Here is a 22,057-nt window from a genome sequence, read left to right as displayed (position 1 = left end):
CTCAGCAGACCAACCTGCTTGGGCCAGGTTCTCTTTGCCTCTACTGTTCAGAAAGTGCTAGACCTGCAACACCTGACAAAATACAGCTTCCATGACTCCTCAGTGCCATGGAAAAGGAATGAGCTGAGAGCAATCTAAAGGCTGGGAGATATTAAGTCTCTTGGATCTTACTTCTTTTGGTTGCTCCAGCACTTTAATTCCTGAGAGAGCCCTCCCATCTCCATCAGTTCTTCCAAGAACCTGTACCCTCCTTGTGTCTCTAAGACACACTGGTCTACCTTGATATATGCCTTTACAAGAAAGTTGGTGAAATAAAAGGAAAGCTAAACCATGTCAGAATATGGAGGTATGAAACAGAATTTCCCCATACTTGGTAACGTTTAGAAATTTGTGTGATACCCAAAGGCAGATTCTATGTACACTCAGTCCTATTTTCAGAGCAAAAGCTGAGTGTATGAGGAAATAAAACTATATTTTATGGGGGTATCTTTGGCTTCAGGAAGAAAGAGTACATGTTACTCTGCATTCAATATTAGAGTTGAACTATGGGGTCTTTTGGATCCTTTTTGCTTATACTCTGTGATTCAGGGGGCACATGGCAAAGGTCAACAGACTGAAACAGCACCTTGGACATCTGTGAGCTGTGCTGGGAAGGCTCACGGTGATTCCATAATAAACCTCCGGTCTTTATTCTATAATGAAAAATTACTCTTTACATCATAAAGGTAAAGCAGAGTATGTACAATTAGAGTATGGAATAACTTTGTCACTCGTGATGAATCTACTCGGTCTGATACTTTAACAACTTCTCCAATGTCTCTGTACTCAGGTTTGATTTTCTGAGTGGATCATCGGTAGAATGAATGAAATCAAGAATACTCTAAAGCAATGTTTGGAACTAAATTTCAGTGTCTCCGGAAGCACTGATAAAATCACCATGTGTAGCCAATGTGAAGTATCAATAGACTCTCTCTGTGTCTTTGAAACGGCCCATATGACCATTACAAAAGGCGGCTTGAGCAAAGGTGGTGTTGGAATTGGTTTCTCTCTAGTCTTACATGACGCATCTATACTATATTGCATTATAATACAGGAAAGGGTCACTTACTGACGTAAAGCACCGTAGGCAGGAATAGAAGAGTCAACTTAGAGAAAAAAGTGCTTTGTGAATTTATTTTTATTTCTGAAGTTTGGAAAACAGTTTAACTGCTTTTGTGATGACTCACAAAAATACATATGAGCATTGAAAATGTACAGAAGAACAACAATTGGGAAACATTTCTGGAAGCTTCAATTACTGAAACCCAGATATAAGCATACAAGCTAAGACACAGCTACACCAGGCTTCAGCATGAAACCATACAAATCTCCTGGGAAGGGCTTCCCTCTCTGGATGCAGCTACCTGTCCACAGGATGCTCTAGGCCCAGGCACCTTGATTCTTCCAACTAGAAAGACAGAGAAAAATACCTCAACACACCATTAAAATGTCCAAATATTTAGCCAAGGCTCCTATGAAACAACCTGCTGTCTTCACCTAGGTACGGTCAACTTCACAGTTTCAGACACTAAGATCCTGGGTAAATCCAGGGTGGACTGAGATAAGGAAGCTCCAGCAAACGCAGTCCTCTCATTGGAAGATGAATGCGATACTTATTCCTGCACAAACAGACCCTTCCCCCTGGCCTTGAGCCTAGAACATGATTTTTTTGTAGTTGCTGTTGGGGAGGAGGCCCTTGGGCTTTAACCTGTGAACAGCCTCCCTTAAATGCTTGGGCTGCAGCGGGGCCATCTCTCCCCACATCTCGCACACGTCCAGGGCCTCTTCCACCACCTCTCCGACAAAGACCTTGGCTATTCCAGCCATAGCAATGGCGGTGTTCTCAGACACCGATCTGCCAGTGATGGACTGCATCAGAGCTGCAATGCGTGCTTTTGGGAAAGCTGACCGGCGACACACTTCGTAGCAGGACAGCTGCTCCTCAGACATGGCAGAAAGCAGGGTTGTGATCCTCTGAGCCTCCTCTGCATCCATGGTGGGCTTCCTCTCCTTCTTCTCCTTGGTATCTGTTTTCTGCCTTTTGGGTGCAGGAGGAGCTGAGGCTGACCCTTCATTGTCACCTTCTGTGAGGTCCATGACATCCTGACTCCTGAGCTCACTTTCCTCATCCCTGGGTTCTTCCAAATTCCCATCTAGTTCCTCAGGGATTCCATCCTTGTTGCTGCCCTTCAGGCCTCGGGGCATGGCGAACATCTCAGCAGAGGCATCTCTTTGCCTGCCTGTCTCCATGGGTGAGATTCAAGTCTGCTCCACGACAGCAGCTGTAGAGGCAGAAGTTCTGACTGGGGTGGTTCGATTACGGATCTGCAATGAGAACCTTTCAAAGAGTTTAGCTGCTGTGTTTCTGCTGAGCCAGTTTAACCATAACTGGACACAGCCCCCTGCCTCCCCTTCCCACACACAAACACACACACTGAATGTTCTCACTTCCACAATGTGAAGAAACTTGTGGAAGGAGAGTATATTAGTTTTAGATCAATGCAGAATCAATTCTCACCAATTTTGGATATTTAAAACAAACACCAACTCACAGGTCAGAAGTTCTGCTAGGCCAAGTGACTGCCTCCTGCTCAGAGTCACATGAGGGACCTCCAGGATGGGTCTGGCTGTGTGGTCGTCACCTTCACCTGAGAAGGGTCTGGCTTGGATCTCATTCGAGTTAGTGGCAGAATTCAATGCCTTAGGGTTGTGAGCCCCAGGGCCACTTGTTGGTTCTGCCTGCTGCCGTGAGGATGCTCTCAGCTCCTACAAGTGTTGCCCAGGTCTCGGCTGTGAGGCTCCCTGGGTGTGCACAGCCAGTGCTGGGGAATCTCCCACAGGGGAGTGTAATTTCAAGGAGGTTCAGTCCTCCCTTATAAAGAGCTCAGATGATTGAATTAGACCCAGCCCATAGCAGCCATTGGTTCAGGATATCCCTAATCTATTCAGGGATTTGGCCGGGCTCATCAATTCATGGTTCCACCCACACTCAAGGGAGGGGCAGACACAGGGCAAGTCTCTGAGTGGTGGGAAATGCCAGGGGCATTTCAGAATTCAGTCTTCCTCACAGAATTGCAAAGTTCACATTTCACAACAATAAAGAAACTATTTAAGGTAAAAATGAGACTTTTTATGAAGTTGCACATTAGAAAACTTCAATGTCTGAGAAAGAAGTCTCTAACTCACAGGGAAATAAGTGTTTTATCAAATACTCTGAAAATAAAATGGGCTAGGTGAGGGGAATATGAAAATATTATTTCAATTTTATTTTATTTTATTGATTTATTTGTTTTTGAGACAGAGTCTCGCTCTGTCCCACAGGCTGGATTACAGTGGCCTGATCTCAGCTCACTGCAGCCTCCGCATCCTGGGCTCCAGGGATTCTCCTGCCTTAGCCTCCAAAGTAGCTGGGACTAAATGTACGTGGCACCACACCAGGCATATTTTTGTCTTTTTAAAAGTAGAGATGAGGTTTCACCATTTTGGCCAGGCTGGTCTTGAACTGCTGACTTCAGGTGATCTGCCCCACCTTGGCTTCCCAAAGTGAAGTGATTATAGGTGTGAGCCACTGCGCCCAGATTATGATAGTTTCACACTGAAGCCTGAAGCTGCTCTGCCTTAGGATTTTTCCTGAGTTTTACTTTCTTGTATGATGAGTTGCTAGTTCATATTTTCTGTTGGATCTTTTAGAAAGGCATTACTGATGAGAATGTAATCTCAGGGGAATGTAATCTCAGGGAGATTCAGTCCCTTATAAGGAGCTAAGATGATTGAATTTGGGCGGGCTCATCAATTCATGGTTCTGCCCACACTCAAGGGAGGGGCAGACACCGGGCGAGTCTCCCAGGGGTGGGAAATACAGGGGGCATTTCAGAATTCAGTCTTCCTCACAGAATCACAAAGTTCACATTTCACAACAATAAAGAAAACATTTACATTAAAAATGAGAAATTTTATGAGGTTGCACAGTAGAAAACTGTCTGAGAAAAAAATCTGACTCAGAGAAACAAGTGGTTTACCAGATACTCTGAAAATAGACTAGGCTGGGTGAGGGGAATATGAAAATATTATTTCAATTTTATTTTACTTTATTTTATGTATTTATTTATTTTTGAGACAGTCTCACTCCATCCCCCAGGCTGGATTGCAGTGGCCTGATCTCAGCTCACTGCCGCCTCCGCCTCTTGGGCACAAGCAACTCTCCTGCCTCAGCCTCCAGAGTAGCTGGGACTAAATGTGCACCCCACCACACCGGTATAATTTTTGTATTTTTTAAAGTAGAAAGGAGGTTTCACCATTTTGGCCAGGCTGGTCTTGAACCGCTTACTTCAAGTGATCTGCCTCCCTTGGTTTCTCAAAATGAAGTGATTACAGGCATGAGCCACTGCGCCCAGACTTCAATTTATATATTACATGTATATGTATACATAGGACACAGAGAAGCATCAAAGAGACATAAAATTATGTCATGCACAAAGACATAAATCACATTTAGGGAAAATTATGCTGAGAAATGGCATAAAAAGTACTTCAGAATATAAAGCAGAAACTCAGATATCTGACCTTTAAAGAGCTTTTGTTTATTCAAAAATAGTTGGTAGAAGATATGAAATTACTGGCCAGGCGTGGTGGCTCATACCTGTAATCTCAGTATTTTGGGAGGCCGAGGTGGGTGGATCTCCTGAGATCAGGAGTTTAAGACCAGCCTGGACAACATGGGGAAACCACTCTTTTCCAGCAACACATTGACATCGGAACTTTTTCTTTTCTTTTTTTTTTTCAATTTTATTATGATTATACTTTAAGTTTTAGGGTACATGTGCATAACGTGCAGGTTTGTTACATATGTATACATGTGCCATGTTGGTGTGCTGCACCAATTAACTCATCATTTAGCATTAGGTATATCTCCTAATGCTATCCCTCCCCCCTCCCCCCACCCCACAACAGTCCCCGGTGTGTGATGTTCCCCTTCCTGTGTCCTTTTGGAAAGACACCAAACTGTGTGTCATCCATGCCAGGAGCGTCCCAGTTATGCCCAGAGACGTGCAGCTGGCCCACAGCCTCCATGGAGAGGGTGCTTAAGAGCCCACACTCCTGGGAAATCTTGCATTGCAAATGGTTTCCTTTGTGTTGTGTTGTGTTTTTCTCTGTTAATGGTTTCTTTTTTGCTGTGTTGTGTTTTCTTTCTGTTAATGATAGATATGATGTTAGAAGTTCTGTTCAGAGATAGTATCGTTTCTCGCATGGGGTCAAAAAGTAGCTAAGCATGTGATTGGGAGTAAAAATAGAAGCAGAAGTCACAGCTAGTGACTGTGTTTCCATTTTGTTTTGTTTGTAAACTTTCAATCTACATTGAGGGTCTAATGCATTCATCGAAATGTCTCAGTGAACACGTTTCTGCATATCACATCAAGAAAAATGGTGGAGAAATGAGTTCCTTAATATTATTGAAAATCAAGTAAATGTATAGGTGCCAAATAGACAATGTCTCCTGCAATTGATCAAACGGTAGATGGGATCCACACTTTAACTTTTTCTATATGCAGCTCCATGTTTGCAATGTTCCCTGTCTCACAGACTGCTCCTGCTAGTTTCCTGTGAATACACATTGACCTCTACTTTCTAAAATGTGAAAATACTCTATATCCACAAGTTGCTTCACATTACAGGAGGCAGAAAAACCAGTGTAGGTCTGTTTGTGGGTGGAAAAGGGAGACAGGCAGCCTTTAGAAGTCCGATGCAGTCCATCACCAGCAGTTCAGTGTCCTGGAACGTGGTCACAGCCATAGCCATGGCTGGAATGACCCAGGTCTTGGTCCACAAGCTGGTAGGAGAGGCGCTGGACATGTGTGAGATGTGGGGAGACATATCCCTGCTGCAACCCAAGCATTGCAGCGAGGCCTTACACAGGGGACCGCCCAGGGCCCATTCCCCCAACATCGAGAAAAAAAAAAACAAAACCTTCTTCCAGATCCCAGCCCAGATAGAAAGGCCTGATTTTAGAGGAGAAAGTACTGCTTCTAGTCTTTCTATGAGAGCACCCTTGCTATGCTGGAGCTTCAGTATCTCAGCCCATCCTGGATTCACCCGTGATTTAACGTCTTTCTTACATCTTACATTGGTTACACCCAGATGAAGGCAGCAGCCTGTTTGATCATCCCTTTCAATCATATTTGTATCTCAGACCGTGCACAGTGGCTTATTCCTGTTATCCCAGCATTTTGGGTGGCCGAACTGGCAGATCACTTGAACTCGAGTTCCAGACCGCCTATCTTTAAAAAAAAAAAAAAATGAGCTGGGCATGGTCACTAGTTCCTGCTGTTTCACCTACTCATTCTGGAGTGTGTGGTAGGAGAATCGTTGGTGCACCAGAGGTGGAGGTTGCAGTAAGTAGAGATGGCGCCACTGCCCTCACACCTGGCCAACAGGGTGAGACCCTGTCTCAAAATTAGTAACAATCATCACCATCATATTTGGAACTCTGAGGTCCACGCATGCTCAGGCATTGTTCTGGGGCATCCTGGTTGGGAGAAGAATGGTACACGAGCCTCGAGCATCGTGTGAATGGTGAGCTGTTTTTACAAAGAAAAAGGAAACTCTTTTCAGAGACTATGATGAAATCACACTGTATCCTGAAGTTGCTATGACTTAGGATGTTTTTGCTCCTATATGACTTGTAGGAGATAAAACAGAGTCTTCCCTTATAATACTTTTTCCTGAAGGCCCTGGCTTTCTAAAAGCATTGGAATAGATCCCCTTATAAACATTTGTACTTTTCATAACTTTGTCTGGGGAATCAACTGTTTTCGAGCTTGCAAAAATAAAAATTGAATTAAATACCAGATTTTCCTCTACAATGACTTTTTTCACGTTCTGGCCAAAATTGTTTCATGTCAGAGAGCAATCTTTGAGGATGCTGGAATAGTAACACACTCTAGGAGCCACATGGAAAACTAGACAGAGAAACAAAGACCCCAGAAACCCTGTCTAACCTCTGCATTCATTTCCATGCCTTCACCTCCAAAGAACTGGTCCCAAAGTAACCTTTGTTTATGACTGAAATAACATATTGATCTCTGTTTTGTCCTTCTCTAAAACAGAAATGCATATAATAATATTATATTTTATTCTAGATAATATTCTATTTTTACTTTATTTTTCAAATGATTATATAAGAAATACAGAAATAAAAAACAAAATGTTCTCTCTCTGTAGGATTTGACCATTGGATATTTTGTACAATTGAACCCTACTTGTCATTATATGAACAAGTAATTGATCAAATATCTTGAAAATAAGATAAACTCTAATAAACATATAGCAACAATAAAATGGAGTTCCAGTTTTCAGGATGGCCCATAAAAAAGATTCCATGTCATTCCTCTGTCTTAACAATCAGTAAAAAACTGAAAAAGTAAAGAATCTATATCTCTTTGACATCTGTCTGAGTGGTGCTGTCATAGGGCAAACCATAGAGAAAATTTAAAAATCCATGCCTTCCTTGTTTCAAAGTATTCTATCAAGCGGTAGGAACAAAAATGGCATAAGAATGGCATCAAAACAGAAATCAAAGCCAATGGAACAGAGCAGAGAGCCCAGAAATCACTCGAAATGTGTACAGCCAATTACAGTTTTACAAATGCGCCAACAACACACAATGACAAAAGGACAGTCTCTTCCATCAGTGGTGATAGGAAACTGGGTATCTACAGGCAGGAAAATGAAATTGGGCCCTAATCTCTTATCATACACAAGAATCAACCAAAATATAGTCAAAACTTTAAACTGTGAACCTACTAGAAGAAAACAGGGGACATCCTCATTGACACTGGTTACGCCAATAATTTTTGAAATATGTCCCAAACGCATAGGCAGCACAAGGGAAAATAGACGAATGGATTGCCCAAATGAAACAAAAATTCTACACAGTAAAAGAAATAATTAACACCATGAAGAGACAAAATCATCATGAGAAAAAATACTTGCAAACACTAGATCTAATAAGGGATTAATTAGTTACTGTTCAAAATATACCATGAACTCAAAGGACTCAACAGCAAGAAACAACACAGTTTAAAAACTGGGCAAAGGACCTAAATAATAGACATCTCGGGAGAGAAGATATACAAGTGACCAGCAGGCATATATATATACTCGTCGTCACCAATCTTCAGAGAAATGCATATAAAAACTAAAAGAAGACATCACCTCACACTCTTTAGAATGGCTGCAATCAAAACATCAAAGGACAACACTTGCTGATGAGGATGTGGAGGAAAGGGAACCCTTGCATTATTCCTGGGAATGTAAACTAGGGAGCCATTCTAGAAAACACTATGGAACTTCCTCCAAAAACTACATAAATACAGCTACCATATGATCCAGCAATCCCACACTGGGAAGTGTATATGAAAAGGAAATGAGATCAGTCTATTGAAGAGATATCTATACTCCCATGTTCATTGCAGCACTATTTACAAGACCGAAGATAGGGAATCCACCTAAATGTCCAAAAGCAGATAACAGGATGAGGAAAATCCGATATACATACACAAGGGAATACTATGCAGCCTTAAAGAAGAAGGAAATCTTGTCCTTTGTGTACATATGGATGCACTTGGAGAACATCATGCTAAGTGAAATAAGCCAGGCATAAGAATACAAACACTACATGGTCTCCATGATACCTGGAATCTCACAAAGTTAATCTGATAGACACAAAAAAATAAGAAAGATGGTTGTCTGGGGCTGTGGTGGCTGGGGATGGGGAATTTGAGGAGATGTTGGTCAAAACACACAACACGTCAGTTACATGGGGGAACAAGCTCAAGAATTATTGTACAACGTGGTGACTATAGTTAACAATAATACTGTTACCGGTACCAAGGTTAAAAAAAAAAAAAAAAGAGCCAGAGAGCCTCAGTGACAGGCACATAGGACCATTTGATCAAAAAGCCACAGCTTTGCCTGAAGGCTACCCGCAGATTCCCATGAATGTCACTTTGGGGGAGAAAAATGCCCCCAGGGGCATCTCTGTTAGAGGAGTGACCATTTAGGTGTTCCATCTTTCCCTCCCCGTTTCACCTCATCCTCAGGGAACCTGAGAGACACCTCATGATCACACCCTTGGTGTTTTGCAGCAGTCACCGATGCCGTGTAACATGCAATTTTATTCAAATGTCTTTTTCATTGTAATGACTTCCATGATGGTCATGATGTGTAAACTTTCAGAATCTCCTTGGCACCCAGAATTTTATCTAACTCGCACCTACCATCCCTCCCATGATGCACACGGCAGAGGTTCCTCCCTCCCTGGGGTGTGTGCAGAACCCGGGGACTCGATTGGGTTTTCACAGCGCTGACGAGGCTGAGAGTCTAGTGAAGCAGTGAGTACAATGGAAGGGAGCTGGGTGAGTCTAATGCAATCATCTGAGCTCCTTATAAGAGGCAGGGCTTTACTGAGACCACAGAGATCTCCAGTCAGAAACAGACTGCCTGCGAGGGAGATTCCTGGCTGCTGCTAGGTAGACCAAGGAAACCCAGGACCCTCCGGGAAGACTAAGCAGCGTGGCCTCCGACCCACAGACCTGAGAGCTGGTAAGTGTGGGGCTGGGTTGGCAAGAGTTAAGTGTGTGGGAGAGTCATGCGCATGGATCTCAACTCACAGGCTCTCTGAATCCTGTCCACAGCACCACTGCCCTTGTTTTCTGACGCCAGTACTGCCTGCAGCAGGCCAGGCTCAGCCTCAGAGAGGAGAGAGCACAAGGCCCCACAACATGGCAGGCACCAAGCAGACCGCCCGCAAAGCCACCGCCTGGCAGGCCCCCAGGAAGCCCCTGGCCACCAAAGCCGCCAGAAAAAGGGCGCCGCCTACAGGAGGGATCAAGAAGCCTCACCGCTACAAGCCTGGCACCCTGGCGCTGCGGGAAATCAGAAAGTACCAGAAGTCCACGCAGCTGCTCCTGCGCAAGCTGCCCTTCCAGCGCCTGGTGCGCGAGATCGCCCAGGCCATCAGGCCGGACCTGCGCTTCCAGAGCGCGGCCATTGGCGCCCTGCAGGAGGCCAGCGAGGCCTACCTGGTGCAACTCTTTGAAGACACCAACTTGCGTGCCATCCGTGCCAGGCGCGTCACAATTATGCCCCAAGACATGCAGCTGGCCCGCCGCCTCCGTGGAGAGGGTGCCGGAGAGCCCACGCTCCTGGGAAACCTTGCACTCTAGAGGACTTCTTTTCTGTTTGCTTGTGTTTTGTTTTTTCTCTTCCCCCTGTAACTGGTAGTTCTGATGTGAGAAATGTTCTTCTGTTTTGGTTTCTTTTCCCTCCGGGGGTCCAAAGGTAGCTAAGCATAGGACTGCCAGTGGAAAGGTAGGCAGAAATCAGGTGGCGGTTGTGTTTGTGTGTGCTTGTTAGTAAACGTCTCATCTACTATGAGGCTCCCAAGGCACCAGTGTCAAGTGGAAATATCTCTGTGAGCGAGTTTCAGTTCAACTCTATAAAATTATAAAGAAATCGGTTTCTGTTTTCTTTACTATGTCTGCATACATGTTCTGTAAACAAAATAAATTTCTTATCAATGAGAGCTAAACGGTGTTTATTGCATTTTTTGAAACAATAGATCCCAGGTATACTTGGAGGTTTTATGTATCCGACTAGATGTTTTCAGTGTTTCCTTTCTCCTGTGCTCTTTCTCCGAGTTAGCTATGAAAATACATTAAACTTTACTTTCTAAAATGTGAATAGACTTTTCTGTTTACAAGTTACTGCACATTGTGGAAGCTGTGTGGCTAAAATCCAATGTGGTATATCTGTGTGTTGAAGGGAGTGAGAGGCACCCATTGGGAGTCTGATGCAGTCCATCCCTGGTGGTCTATATCCCGGAGTGTGATCATTGTCACGGCTGGAATGGTCAAGGCCTTGGTCAGGCAGGTCGTAGAACAGGCCCTGGACATGTGTGAGGTTTGAAAAAGAGATGCCCCTGAGAAAGCCTGCCTGCACATGCAAGTTTAAGAGCCACATTTTTTATCAAGTACCAAAACATTACGTGATTTCCAGCCCCAGACTAGAAAAGAAATCCTGTTCCTGAGGGAAGAAGTACTGGCTCCATTTTCTCATGACAGAAGACTCTGTGTGCTAGAGCTTCTGTATCTCAGTCTACCCTGGACTCATCCTCGATTTTAACATCTTTCTCAAACTCTGACATGGTCTCACCTAGATCATGGAGGCAGCCTTTCTCATAATCACTTTGACTAAATATTTGTCTCTCCTTGGGTGAATTGAGTCATTTTTCTACATCTTCCTAGTTGGAAGAAGAAAAGTGCACGGTCCCTGAGCACCTTTCGATCACACAGCTGCTTTGAGACAGAAACACCTCCCAAGAGACTGTGATGGTTTCACACTGAAGCCCGAAGTTGCTCTGCCTTAGGATTATTTCTGGGTTCCTTTTCATATCATAATCAGCTACTAGTTTATATTTTCTGTTGGATTTTTAAAAAGGGCTTACTGATGAGATTACGGCATTCTCATAAAAAATACTACTTTGGTGAAAGTATGTTAAAATGAACAATACTTGAATTTTCAATACTTACAAGTACAATAGTTGAACGTGGCATGGTAGGTGAAAGTGAGAAGTAGAATTTGACAAACACCATTTTACCCAACATTAGTATGTTCCCTTGAATGTGTGATGAAGAAAATCTAAGTAATTAGAAAAAAAGAAACACCTTGCCTATCTCATTAATAGATTCATTTAAAAATATATTTTTTACAAAATGCTAGCTATGTCTTGATATTCCTAGACAGGGCACTTTAAAATCTCATGAATTGTCTCTCTAATATGCATGTTACTTCAGAAACTATTAGAAAAGATTTGACTGCATTCCTTTTATAAGAGCCCTGCCCTCTTCTCCCCTATATATGTATGCTAGCACTCTGCGTTGTACTCTCTTCCGTAGAAAACACAAACCCATCAATTTATCATTTCAGCTTTTTCAGTCTGGGTACAACTTTTTGTGAGTTATACTTTTAAACTTTTTGCTTTGTACTTTTAAAGACTAGACCCTAGATATTATGTGCTTGAGAATAGTGGAGATAGATTGCTTAAACTTTATTTGGGCATATGCTAAGTACTTTTGTGGGGGCAAAGGCAGGCAGTGAGGATGTTAAGCTTATCCCAAAATATTGAATTTTTGAAAATAGTCAAGTACAGTCACTTTACCTGTTAGAAATTTCATCACCACCTTACCAGACACCACATTTTTCTAGGCAGTCTCCAAAGGCACATTATCAGATAGACTTTAAGAATAGTGATGAATCTCCAGAAAAAACTTTATTGTCATTAACATGTAATATAACCAGCCATGAAAGCTATCAAAGATTTCTCCTGGAAAGATTCCACTTTCTACAGATTCCTTTCTCGAGAGCTGTGGCTATATGATATTACATAGTGAGAAGATTTTGAATGTGTAGGGACACTGAACCTTCCCAGCTAATCCATTTTTCCTCTTTGAGAAACAGCGCTGTGTTCCTGCTCCTGAGCTGACCTCTGAGATCTTGATGGGAACTTTTTTCTGTCTTCAGCAGTTCAGCTTTACTCAGACCCACTCAAAGCATTGAGTTCTATGGGGGGCCAGAAAAACATTCTAAGCTTGTGTGTCCAATCACCACTGGCACTGCTCCCTGCAGTGGCTCATCCCCACTTCAGGCTACTTGGGCCAGGTTTTCTTTACTCTAGTGTTAAGAGACTGCTAGGCCTGCAACATATGCCAGAACACAGCTCCCAAGACTCCTCAATGCCATGGGAAAGGAATGAGCTGAGAGTCTTTAGACTGGGAGATAATGAGTCTCTTGGATTATACCTCTTTTGGTTGCTCAAGCACTTTAATTCCTGAGAAAGCCCTCCCATCTCCATCAGTTCTTCCAAAAACCTGTGCCCTGCTTGTGTCTCTCTAAGACACACTGGTCTAACTTGTTATATGCCTTTACACACAAGTTGGTAAAATAAAAGGAAAGCTAAACAACGTCAGAATATGGAGGTGTGAAACACAATTTCCCATACTTGGTAAAGTTTAGAAAGTTGTGCAATACCCAAAGACAGATTCTATGTACAATAAGTCCTATTTTAAGAGCAAAAGCTGAGTGTATGAGGAAATACAACTATATTTTGGGGGTGTATCTTTGGCTTCAGGAAGAAAGAGCACATGTTATTCTCCATTCAATACTAGAGCTGAACTATGGGGTCTTTTAGATAGTTTTGCTTATACTCTGTGATTCAGGGGGCACATGGCAAAGGTAAACAGACTGAAGTAGCACCGTGGATATCTGTGAGCTGTGCTGGGAAGGTCCACAGTGATTCCATGACTCCAGGTCTTTCCTCTATAATGAAAAATTACTCTTTTCCATCATAAAGGTAAAGCAGACTATGTATAAGTAGAGTATGGAATAACTTTGTCACTCGTGATGAACCTACTTGGTACGATATGTTAATAACTTCTCCGATGTCTCTGTACTAAGGTTGCATTTTCTGAGTGGATCATCAGTAGAATGAATAAAATCAAGAATACTCTAAAACAATCTTTGGAACTAAATTTCAGTGTATCTGGAAGCACTGTTAATATCACCATGTGTAGCAAATATGAAGTATCAATAGACACTCTGTGCCTTTAAAACTGCATATATGATCATTACAAAAGGTGGCTTGAGGAAAGGTGGTTTTGGAATTGGTTTCTCTCTAGTCTTACATGATGCATCTATACTATATTGCATTATGATAAAGTAAAGGGTCACTTGCTGACATAAAGCACAGCAGGCAGGAATAGAAGAGTCAACTTAGGGAAAAAAATGATTTGTGATTTTATTTTGATTTCTGCAGTATGGAAAACAGTTTAACAGTTTAACCCTTTTCATCATGACTCACAAAATTACATATGAGCATTGAAAATATAAAGAAGAACAAGAATCGGGAAAGATTTCTGGAAGCTTCAATTACTGAAACCCAGACCTAAGCATACAAGATAAGACACAGCAAACCCAGGCTTCAGCATGAAACTATACAAATCTCCTGGGAAGGGCTTCCCTCTCTGAATGCAGCTACCTGTCCACAGGATGCTCTAGGCCCAGGCAACTTTACTCTTCCAACTAGAAAGACATAGAAAAATGCCTCAACATCTCATTAAAATGCCCAAACATTTAGACAAGGCTCCTATGAAACAATCTGCTGTCTTCATCCAGGTAAGGGCAAGTTGACATTTTAAGACACTAAGATCGTGGGTAAATCCAGGGTAGACTGAGATTCAGAAGCTCCAGCAAACACAGTCCTGTCATTGGAAGACGAGTGCAGTACTTATTCCTGCACAAACAGACCCTTTCCTCTGGCCTTGGGCCTAGAATATGATTTTTTTGTAGTTGCTGTTGGGGAGGAGGCCCTTGGGCTTTAACCTGCGAACGGCCTCCCTTAAATGCTTGGACTGCAGCGGGGGCGTTTCTCCCCACATCTCACACAAATCCAGGGCCTCTTCCACCACCTCTCCAACAAAGACCTTGGCTATTCCAGCCATAGCAATGGCGGTTTCTCAGACACCGAACTGCCAGGGATAGACTGCATCAGACCCGCAATGCGAGCTCTTGGGAAAGCTGACCAGCGACACACTTGGTAGCGGGACAGCTGCTCCTCAGACATGGCAGACAGCAGGGTTGTCATCCTCTGAGCCTCCTCTGCATCCACGGTGGGCTTCCTCTCCTTCTTGCCTTTCGTATGTGTTTTCCGTCTTTTGGCTGCAGGAGGAGCTGAGGCTGAGGCCTCATTGTCACCTTCTGGGAGGTCCATGACATCCTCACTCCTGAGCTCACCTTCCTGATCCCTGGGTTCTTCCGAGTTCCCATCTAGGTCCTCAGGGATTCCATCCTTCTTGCTGCCCTTCAGACCTCGGGGCATGGCGAAAATCTCAGTAGACACACCTGTTTGCCTGCCTGTCTCCATGGGTGAGATTCAAGTCTGCTCCGTGACAGAAGCTGTAGAGGCAGAAGTTCTGGCTGGGGTGGTTCGATTATGCATCTGCAATGAGAACCTTTCAAAGAGTTTAGCTGCTGTGCTTCTGCTGAGCCAGTTTAACCATAACTGGAGACAGCTCCCTACCTCCCCTTCCCACAATCAAACGCCCACACTGAATGGTCCCATTTCCACAAGGTGAAGAAACTTGTGGATGGAGAGTATATTAGTTTTGGATCAATGCAGAATAAATTCTCACCAATTTTAGATATTTAAAACAAACACCAGCTCACAGGTCAGAAGTTCTGCTAGGCCAAGTGACTGCCTCCTGCTCAGAGTCACACGAGGGACTTCCAGGATGGGTCTGGCTGTATGGTCGTTGCCTTCACCTGAGAAGGGTCTGGCTTCGATCTGATTTGAGTTGGTGGCAGAATTCAATGCCTTAGGGTTGTCAGCCCCAGGCCCACTTGTTTCTTCTGCCTGCTGCCGTGAAGATGCTCTCAGATCCTACAAGTGTTGCCCAGGTCTGGGTTGTGAGGCTCCCTGGGTCTGCAGAGCCAGTGCTGGGGAATCTCCCACAGGGGAATGTAATCTCAGGGAGCTTCAGTCCTCCCTTATAAAGGGCTCAGATGATTGAACTAGACCCAGCCCTCAGCAGCTATTGGTTCAGGGTATCCCTATTCTAATCAGGGATTTGGGTGGTCTCATCAATTCATGATTCTGCCCGCACTAAAGGGAGGGGCAGACACAGGGCGAGTCTCTGAGGGGCGGGAAATGCAGGGGGCATTTCAGAATTCTGTCTTCCTCACAGAATCACAAACTTCACATTTCAAAACAATAAAGAAATTATTTACAGTAAAAATGAGACATGTTATGAAGTTGCACATTAGAAAACTTCAATGTCAGAGAAAATATCTCTAACTCACAGGGAAACAAGCGGTTTATCAAATACTCTGAAAATAAAATGGGCTGGGTGAGGGAAATATGAAAATACTATTTCAATTTTATTTTGCTCATATGTGATTTTAAGGAGACACAACAAAGTCCTCCCTTACAATACTCTATCCTGAAGGTGCTGGGCTTTCTAAGAGTACTGGAGTAGCTGCCCTTGGAAACATATGGTACTTTTCCATAACTATTCCTGCGGAATCAAGCACCTCTTTCCAAGCTTGTAAAAATAAAAATGAAATTAAAAAACGATTCTTCTCTAAAATGACTCTTTTCACTTTCCTACCAAGACTCTCTCAGGCAGAGGAGTGATGTTTGAGGATGTTTGAGCTGAGGATGATCTCAGCTCCTACCAGTGTTGCCCAGGTCTCGGCTGTGAGGCTCCCTGGGTGTGCACAGCCAGTGCTGGGGAATCTCCCACAGGGGAGCGTAATCACAGGGGGGTTCAGTCGTCCCTTACAAAGGGCTCAGATGACTGAATTAGACCCAGCCCTTAGCAGCCATTGGTTCAGGATAGCCCTAATCTAATCAGGAAGTTGGGCCGGCACATCAATTCATGCTTCCGCCCACACCCAAGGGAGGGGCAGACACAGGGCGAGTCTCTGAGGGGCGGGAAATGCAGGGGGCATTTCAGAATTCAGTCTCCTTCACAGAATCGCAAAGTTCACATTTCACAACAATAAAGAAACTATTTACAGTAAAAAATGAGACATTTTACGAAGTTGAGCATTAGAAAACTTCGATGTCTGAGAAAAAAACTCTCTAACGCACGGGGAAACAAGCGGTTTATCAAATACTCTGAAAATAAAATGGGCTGGGTGAGGGAAACGTGAAAATATTATTTCAATTTTTATTTTACGTCATTTTATCTTAGTTTAGTTTGGTTTATTTGTTTATTTCTGAGACAGAGTCTCGCTCTGTCCCCCAGGCTGGATTACAGCGGCCTGCTCTCAGCCCACTGCAGCCTCGGCATCCTAGGCTCAACGGATTCTCCTGCCTCGGCCTCCAGAGCGGCTGGGACTAAATGTGCGCGCTGCCACGCCGGGCAAATTTTTGTATCTTTTCAAGTAGAGACGAGGTTTCACCATTTTGGCCAGGCTGGTCTTGAACTGCTGACTTCAGGTGATCTGCCCCACTTTGGCTTCCCAAAGAGAAGGGACTATAGGCGTGAGCCACCGCGCCCAGACTATGATAGTTGCACGCTGAAGCCCGAAGCTGCTCTGCCTTAGGATTTTTCCTGAGTTTTACTTTCCTGTCAGGATGAGTTGCTAGTTCATCTTTCCTGTTGGATCTTCTAGAAAGGCATTACTGATGAGATTATGGCTTTCTCACAAGAAATACTACTTTGGTGAAACTCTATTGAAATTATCAGTACCTTCAGTTTCCAATACTTATCAAGTACAATAGTTGAACGTGGCATGGTAGCTGAAAGGGTAAGAGGCAGAGTTTGGCAGACTCCATTTTTTTCAGTTTCGATGGTTTCAGGTTTTTTGGTTTCAGCCAAACTAAAGAATGTCCTCACGAGCTGTCAATTCACAGGTCACTACAGAGAATTTTTGAGACGGAATCACAGGGTAATTTTTGGCGTATGATCTGTGAGCTGTGCTGGGAAGGTTCACGCTGATTCCATAATAAATCTCGGGTTTTTACTCTATAGCGAAAAATTACTCTTTTCCATCACGAAGGTAAAGCAGAGTATGTACAAGTAGAGTGTGGAATAACTTTGTCACTCGTGACGAACCGACTTGGTCCAATACTTTAACGACTTCTCCAATGTCTCCGTACTCAGGTTTGATTTTCTGAGCGGATCATCGGTAGAATGAATAAAATCAAGAATCCTCTAAGGCGATGTTTGCAACTAAATTTCAGTGTCTCCGGAAGCACTGGAAAAATCACCACGTGTAGCGACAGCGAAGTATCAATGGGCTCTCTCTGTGTCCTTTAAACCGCCCATATGCTCGTTACAAATGGCGGCTTGAGGAAAGGTGGTTTTGGAATTGGTTTCTCTCTAGTCTTACATGATGTATCTATACTCTATTGCATTATAATGCAGGAAAGGGTCACTTGCTGACATAAAGCACAGCAGGCAGGAATAGAAGAGTCAACTTAGGGGGAAAAAAAGTGCTTTGTGATTTCATTTTGATGTCTGCAGTTTGGAAATCAGTTGCTCAGTTTAACTGTTCTCGTGATGGCTCACAAAATTACATATGAGCATTGAAAATGTACAGAAGAACAACAATCGGGGAAACATTTCTGCAAGCTCCAATCACCGGAACCCAGACAGAAGCATACAAGCTAAGAGACAGCTACACCAGGCTTCAGCGGGAAACCATACAGATCTCCTGGGAAGGGCTTCCCTCTCTGAATGCGGCTGCCTGTCCACGGGATGCTCTGGGCCCAGGCACCTTGAGTCCTCCAACTGGAAAGACATAGAAAAACGCCTCCACATCCCATTAAAATGCCCAAAGATTTAGCCAAGGCTCCTATGAAACGATCTGCTGTCTTCATCCAGGTAAGGGCAACTGCACATTTTAAGACACTGAGATCGTGGGTAAATCCAGGTGGGACTGAGATGCAGGAGCTCCAGCACACACACTCCTGTCATTGGAAGATGAACGCGGTACTTCTTCCTGCACAAACAGACCCTGCCCTCTGGCCTCGGGCCTAGAACATGATTCTTTTGCAGTTGCTGTTGGGGAAGAGGCCCCTGGGCTTTAACCTGCGAACGGCCTCCCTTAAATGCTTGGGCTGCAGCGGGGGCGTCTCTCCCCACATCTCACACACGTCCAGGGCCTCTTCCACCACCTCTCCGACAAAGACCTTGGCTATTCCAGCCATGGCAATGGCCGCGTTCTCAGACACCGAACTGCCAGTGATAGCCCGCATCAGACCCGCAATGCGTGCTCTCGGGAAAGCTGACCGGCGACACACTTCGTAGCGGGACAGCTGCTCCTCAGACATGGCAGACAGCAGGGTTGTCATCCTCTGAGCCTCCTCTGCATCCACGGTGGGCTTCCTCTCCTTCTTGCCTTTCGTATGTGTTTTCCGTCTTTTGGCTGCAGGAGGAGCTGAGGCTGAGGCCTCATTGTCACCTTCTGGGAGGTCCATGACATCCTCACTCCTGAGCTCACCTTCCTGATCCCTGGGTTCTTCCGAGTTCCCATCTAGCTCCTCAGGGATTCCATCCTTCTTGCTGCCCTTCAGACCTCGGGGCATGGCGAGCATCTCAGCAGACACACCTGTTTGCCTGCCGGTCTCCATGGGTGAGATTCAAGCCTGCTCCGTGACAGCAGCTGTACAGGCAGAAGTTCCGGCTGGGGTGGTTTGATTATGGATCTGCGATGAGAACCTTTCAAAGATTTTAGCTGCTGTGCTTCTGCTGAGCCAGTTCCGCCGTAACCGGACACGGCTCCCGGCCTCCCCTTCCCACGCACAAACACACACACACTGAATTTTCTCACTTCCACAATGTGAAGAAACTTGTGGAAGGAGAGTATGTTAGTTTTAGGTCAATGCAGAACGAATTCTCACCAATTTGGGATATTTAAAACAAACACCAGCTCACAGGTCAGAAGTTCTGCTAGGCCAAGTGACCGCCTCCTGCTCAGAGTCACACGAGGGACCTCCAGGATGGGTCTGGCTGTGTGGTCGTCGCCTCCACCCGAGAAGGGTCTGGCTTCGATCCGATTCGAGTTGGTGGCAGAATTCAACAATGCCTTGGGGTTGTGAGCCCCAGGCCCACTTGTTGGTTCTGCCGGCTGCCGTGAGGATGCTCTCAGCTCCTACCCGTGTTGCCCAGGTCTCGGCTGTGAGGCTCCCTGGGTGTGCACAGCCAGTGCTGGGGAATCTCCCACAGGGGAGCGTAATCACAGGGGGGTTCAGTCGTCCCTTACAAAGGGCTCAGATGACTGAATTAGACCCAGCCCTTAGCAGCCATTGGTTCAGGATAGCCCTAATCTAATCAGGAAGTTGGGCCGGCACATCAATTCATGCTTCCGCCCACACCCAAGGGAGGGGCAGACACAGGGCGAGTCTCTGAGGGGCGGGAAATGCAGGGGGCATTTCAGAATTCAGTTTCCTTCACAGAATCGCAAAGTTCACATTTCACAACAATAAAGAAACTATTTACAGTAAAAAATGAGACATTTTACGAAGTTGAGCATTAGAAAACTTCGATGTCTGAGAAAAAAACTCTCTAACGCACGGGGAAACAAGCGGTTTATCAAATACTCTGAAAATAAAATGGGCTGGGTGAGGGAAACGTGAAAATATTATTTCAATTTTTATTTTACGTCATTTTATCTTAGTTTAGTTTGGTTTATTTGTTTATTTCTGAGACAGAGTCTCGCTCTGTCCCCCAGGCTGGATTACAGCGGCCTGCTCTCAGCCCACTGCAGCCTCGGCATCCTAGGCTCAACGGATTCTCCTGCCTCAGCCTCCAGAGCGGCTGGGACTAAATGTGCGCGCTGCCACGCCGGGCAAATTTTTCTATCTTTTCAAGTAGAGACGAGGTTTCACCATTTTGGCCAGGCTGGTCTTGAACTGCTGACTTCAGGTGATCTGCCCCACTTTGTCTTCCCGAAGAGAAGGGACTATAGGCGTGAGCCACCGCGCCCAGACTATGATAGTTGCACGCTGAAGCCCGAAGCTGCTCTGCCTTAGGATTTTTCCTGAGTTTTACTTTCTTGTCAGGATGAGTTGCTAGTTCATCTTTCCTGTTGGATCTTCTAGAAAGGCATTACTGATGAGATTATGGCTTTCTCACAAGAAATACTACTTTGGTGAAACTCTATTGAAATTATCAGTACCTTCAGTTTCCAATACTTATCAAGTACAATAGTTGAACGTGGCATGGTAGCTGAAAGGGTAAGAGGCAGAGTTTGGCAGACTCCATTTTTTTCAGTTTCGATGGTTTCAGGTTTTTTGGTTTCAGCCAAACTAAAGAATGTCCTCACGAGCTGTCAATTCACAGGTCACTACAGAGAATTTTTGAGATGGAATCACAGGGTAATTTTTGGCGTATGATCTGTGAGCTGTGCTGGGAAGGTTCACGCTGATTCCATAATAAATCTCGGGTTTTTACTCTATAGCGAAAAATTACTCTTTTCCATCACGAAGGTAAAGCAGAGTATGTACAAGTAGAGTGTGGAATAACTTTGTCACTCGTGACGAACCGACTTGGTCCAATACTTTAACGACTTCTCCAATGTCTCCGTACTCAGGTTTGATTTTCTGAGCGGATCATCGGTAGAATGAATAAAATCAAGAATCCTCTAAGGCGATGTTTGCAACTAAATTTCAGTGTCTCCGGAAGCACTGGAAAAATCACCACGTGTAGCGACAGCGAAGTATCAATGGGCTCTCTCTGTGTCCTTTAAACCGCCCATATGCTCGTTACAAATGGCGGCTTGAGGAAAGGTGGTTTTGGAATTGGTTTCTCTCTAGTCTTACATGATGTATCTATACTCTATTGCATTATAATGCAGGAAAGGGTCACTTGCTGACATAAAGCACAGCAGGCAGGAATAGAAGAGTCAACTTAGGGGGAAAAAAAGTGCTTTGTGATTTCATTTTGATGTCTGCAGTTTGGAAATCAGTTGCTCAGTTTAACTGTTCTCGTGATGGCTCACAAAATTACATATGAGCATTGAAAATGTACAGAAGAACAACAATCGGGGAAACATTTCTGCAAGCTCCAATCACCGGAACCCAGACAGAAGCATACAAGCTAAGAGACAGCTACACCAGGCTTCAGCGGGAAACCATACAGATCTCCTGGGAAGGGCTTCCCTCTCTGAATGCGGCTGCCTGTCCACGGGATGCTCTGGGCCCAGGCACCTTGAGTCCTCCAACTGGAAAGACATAGAAAAACGCCTCCACATCCCATTAAAATGCCCAGAGATTTAGCCAAGGCTCCTATGAAACGATCTGCTGTCTTCATCCAGGTAAGGGCAACTGCACATTTTAAGACACTGAGATCGTGGGTAAATCCAGGTGGGACTGAGATGCAGGAGCTCCAGCACACACACTCCTGTCATTGGAAGATGAACGCGGTACTTCTTCCTGCACAAACAGACCCCGCCC

General features: G+C 44.5%; 3 protein-coding genes across 3 annotated transcripts; 1 reads left to right on the top strand and 2 right to left on the bottom strand.

Moving 5' to 3' along the window:
* Positions 1 to 1,165: 1,165 nt before the first annotated feature.
* LOC107971480 (TATA-box-binding protein-associated factor 11-like protein 11) lies at positions 1,166 to 10,112 on the bottom strand. Its single transcript, XM_016944980.4, has 3 exons — positions 9,708 to 10,112; positions 2,592 to 3,144; positions 1,166 to 2,377 (listed from the first exon to the last, which is right to left on the bottom strand). Exon 3 carries the CDS (start codon positions 2,287 to 2,289, stop codon positions 1,693 to 1,695), a length of 597 nt encoding a protein of 198 aa, XP_016800469.1. The 5' UTR covers positions 2,290 to 2,377; positions 2,592 to 3,144; positions 9,708 to 10,112; the 3' UTR covers positions 1,166 to 1,692.
* Positions 9,819 to 10,537, top strand: LOC100610779 (histone H3.X-like). The gene has a single exon (XM_024353702.3). It carries the CDS (start codon positions 9,819 to 9,821, stop codon positions 10,260 to 10,262), a length of 444 nt encoding a protein of 147 aa, XP_024209470.2. The 3' UTR covers positions 10,263 to 10,537.
* Positions 10,538 to 18,111: 7,574 nt separating this feature from the next.
* LOC134810008 (TATA-box-binding protein-associated factor 11-like protein 5) lies at positions 18,112 to 18,994 on the bottom strand (the record flags this gene model as incomplete). Its single annotated transcript, XM_063811007.1, has 1 exon — positions 18,112 to 18,994. A coding segment is annotated over one exon (357 nt), but the record flags the coding sequence as incomplete, so codon positions are not given.
* Between the last annotated feature and the right edge of the window lie 3,063 nt (positions 18,995 to 22,057).

The sequence above is a fragment of the Pan troglodytes genome, chromosome 4, assembly GCF_028858775.2.
Source record: "Pan troglodytes isolate AG18354 chromosome 4, NHGRI_mPanTro3-v2.0_pri, whole genome shotgun sequence".
NCBI lineage: Eukaryota > Metazoa > Chordata > Mammalia > Primates > Hominidae > Pan > Pan troglodytes.
This window is presented reverse-complemented; position numbering and strand designations above follow the sequence as displayed.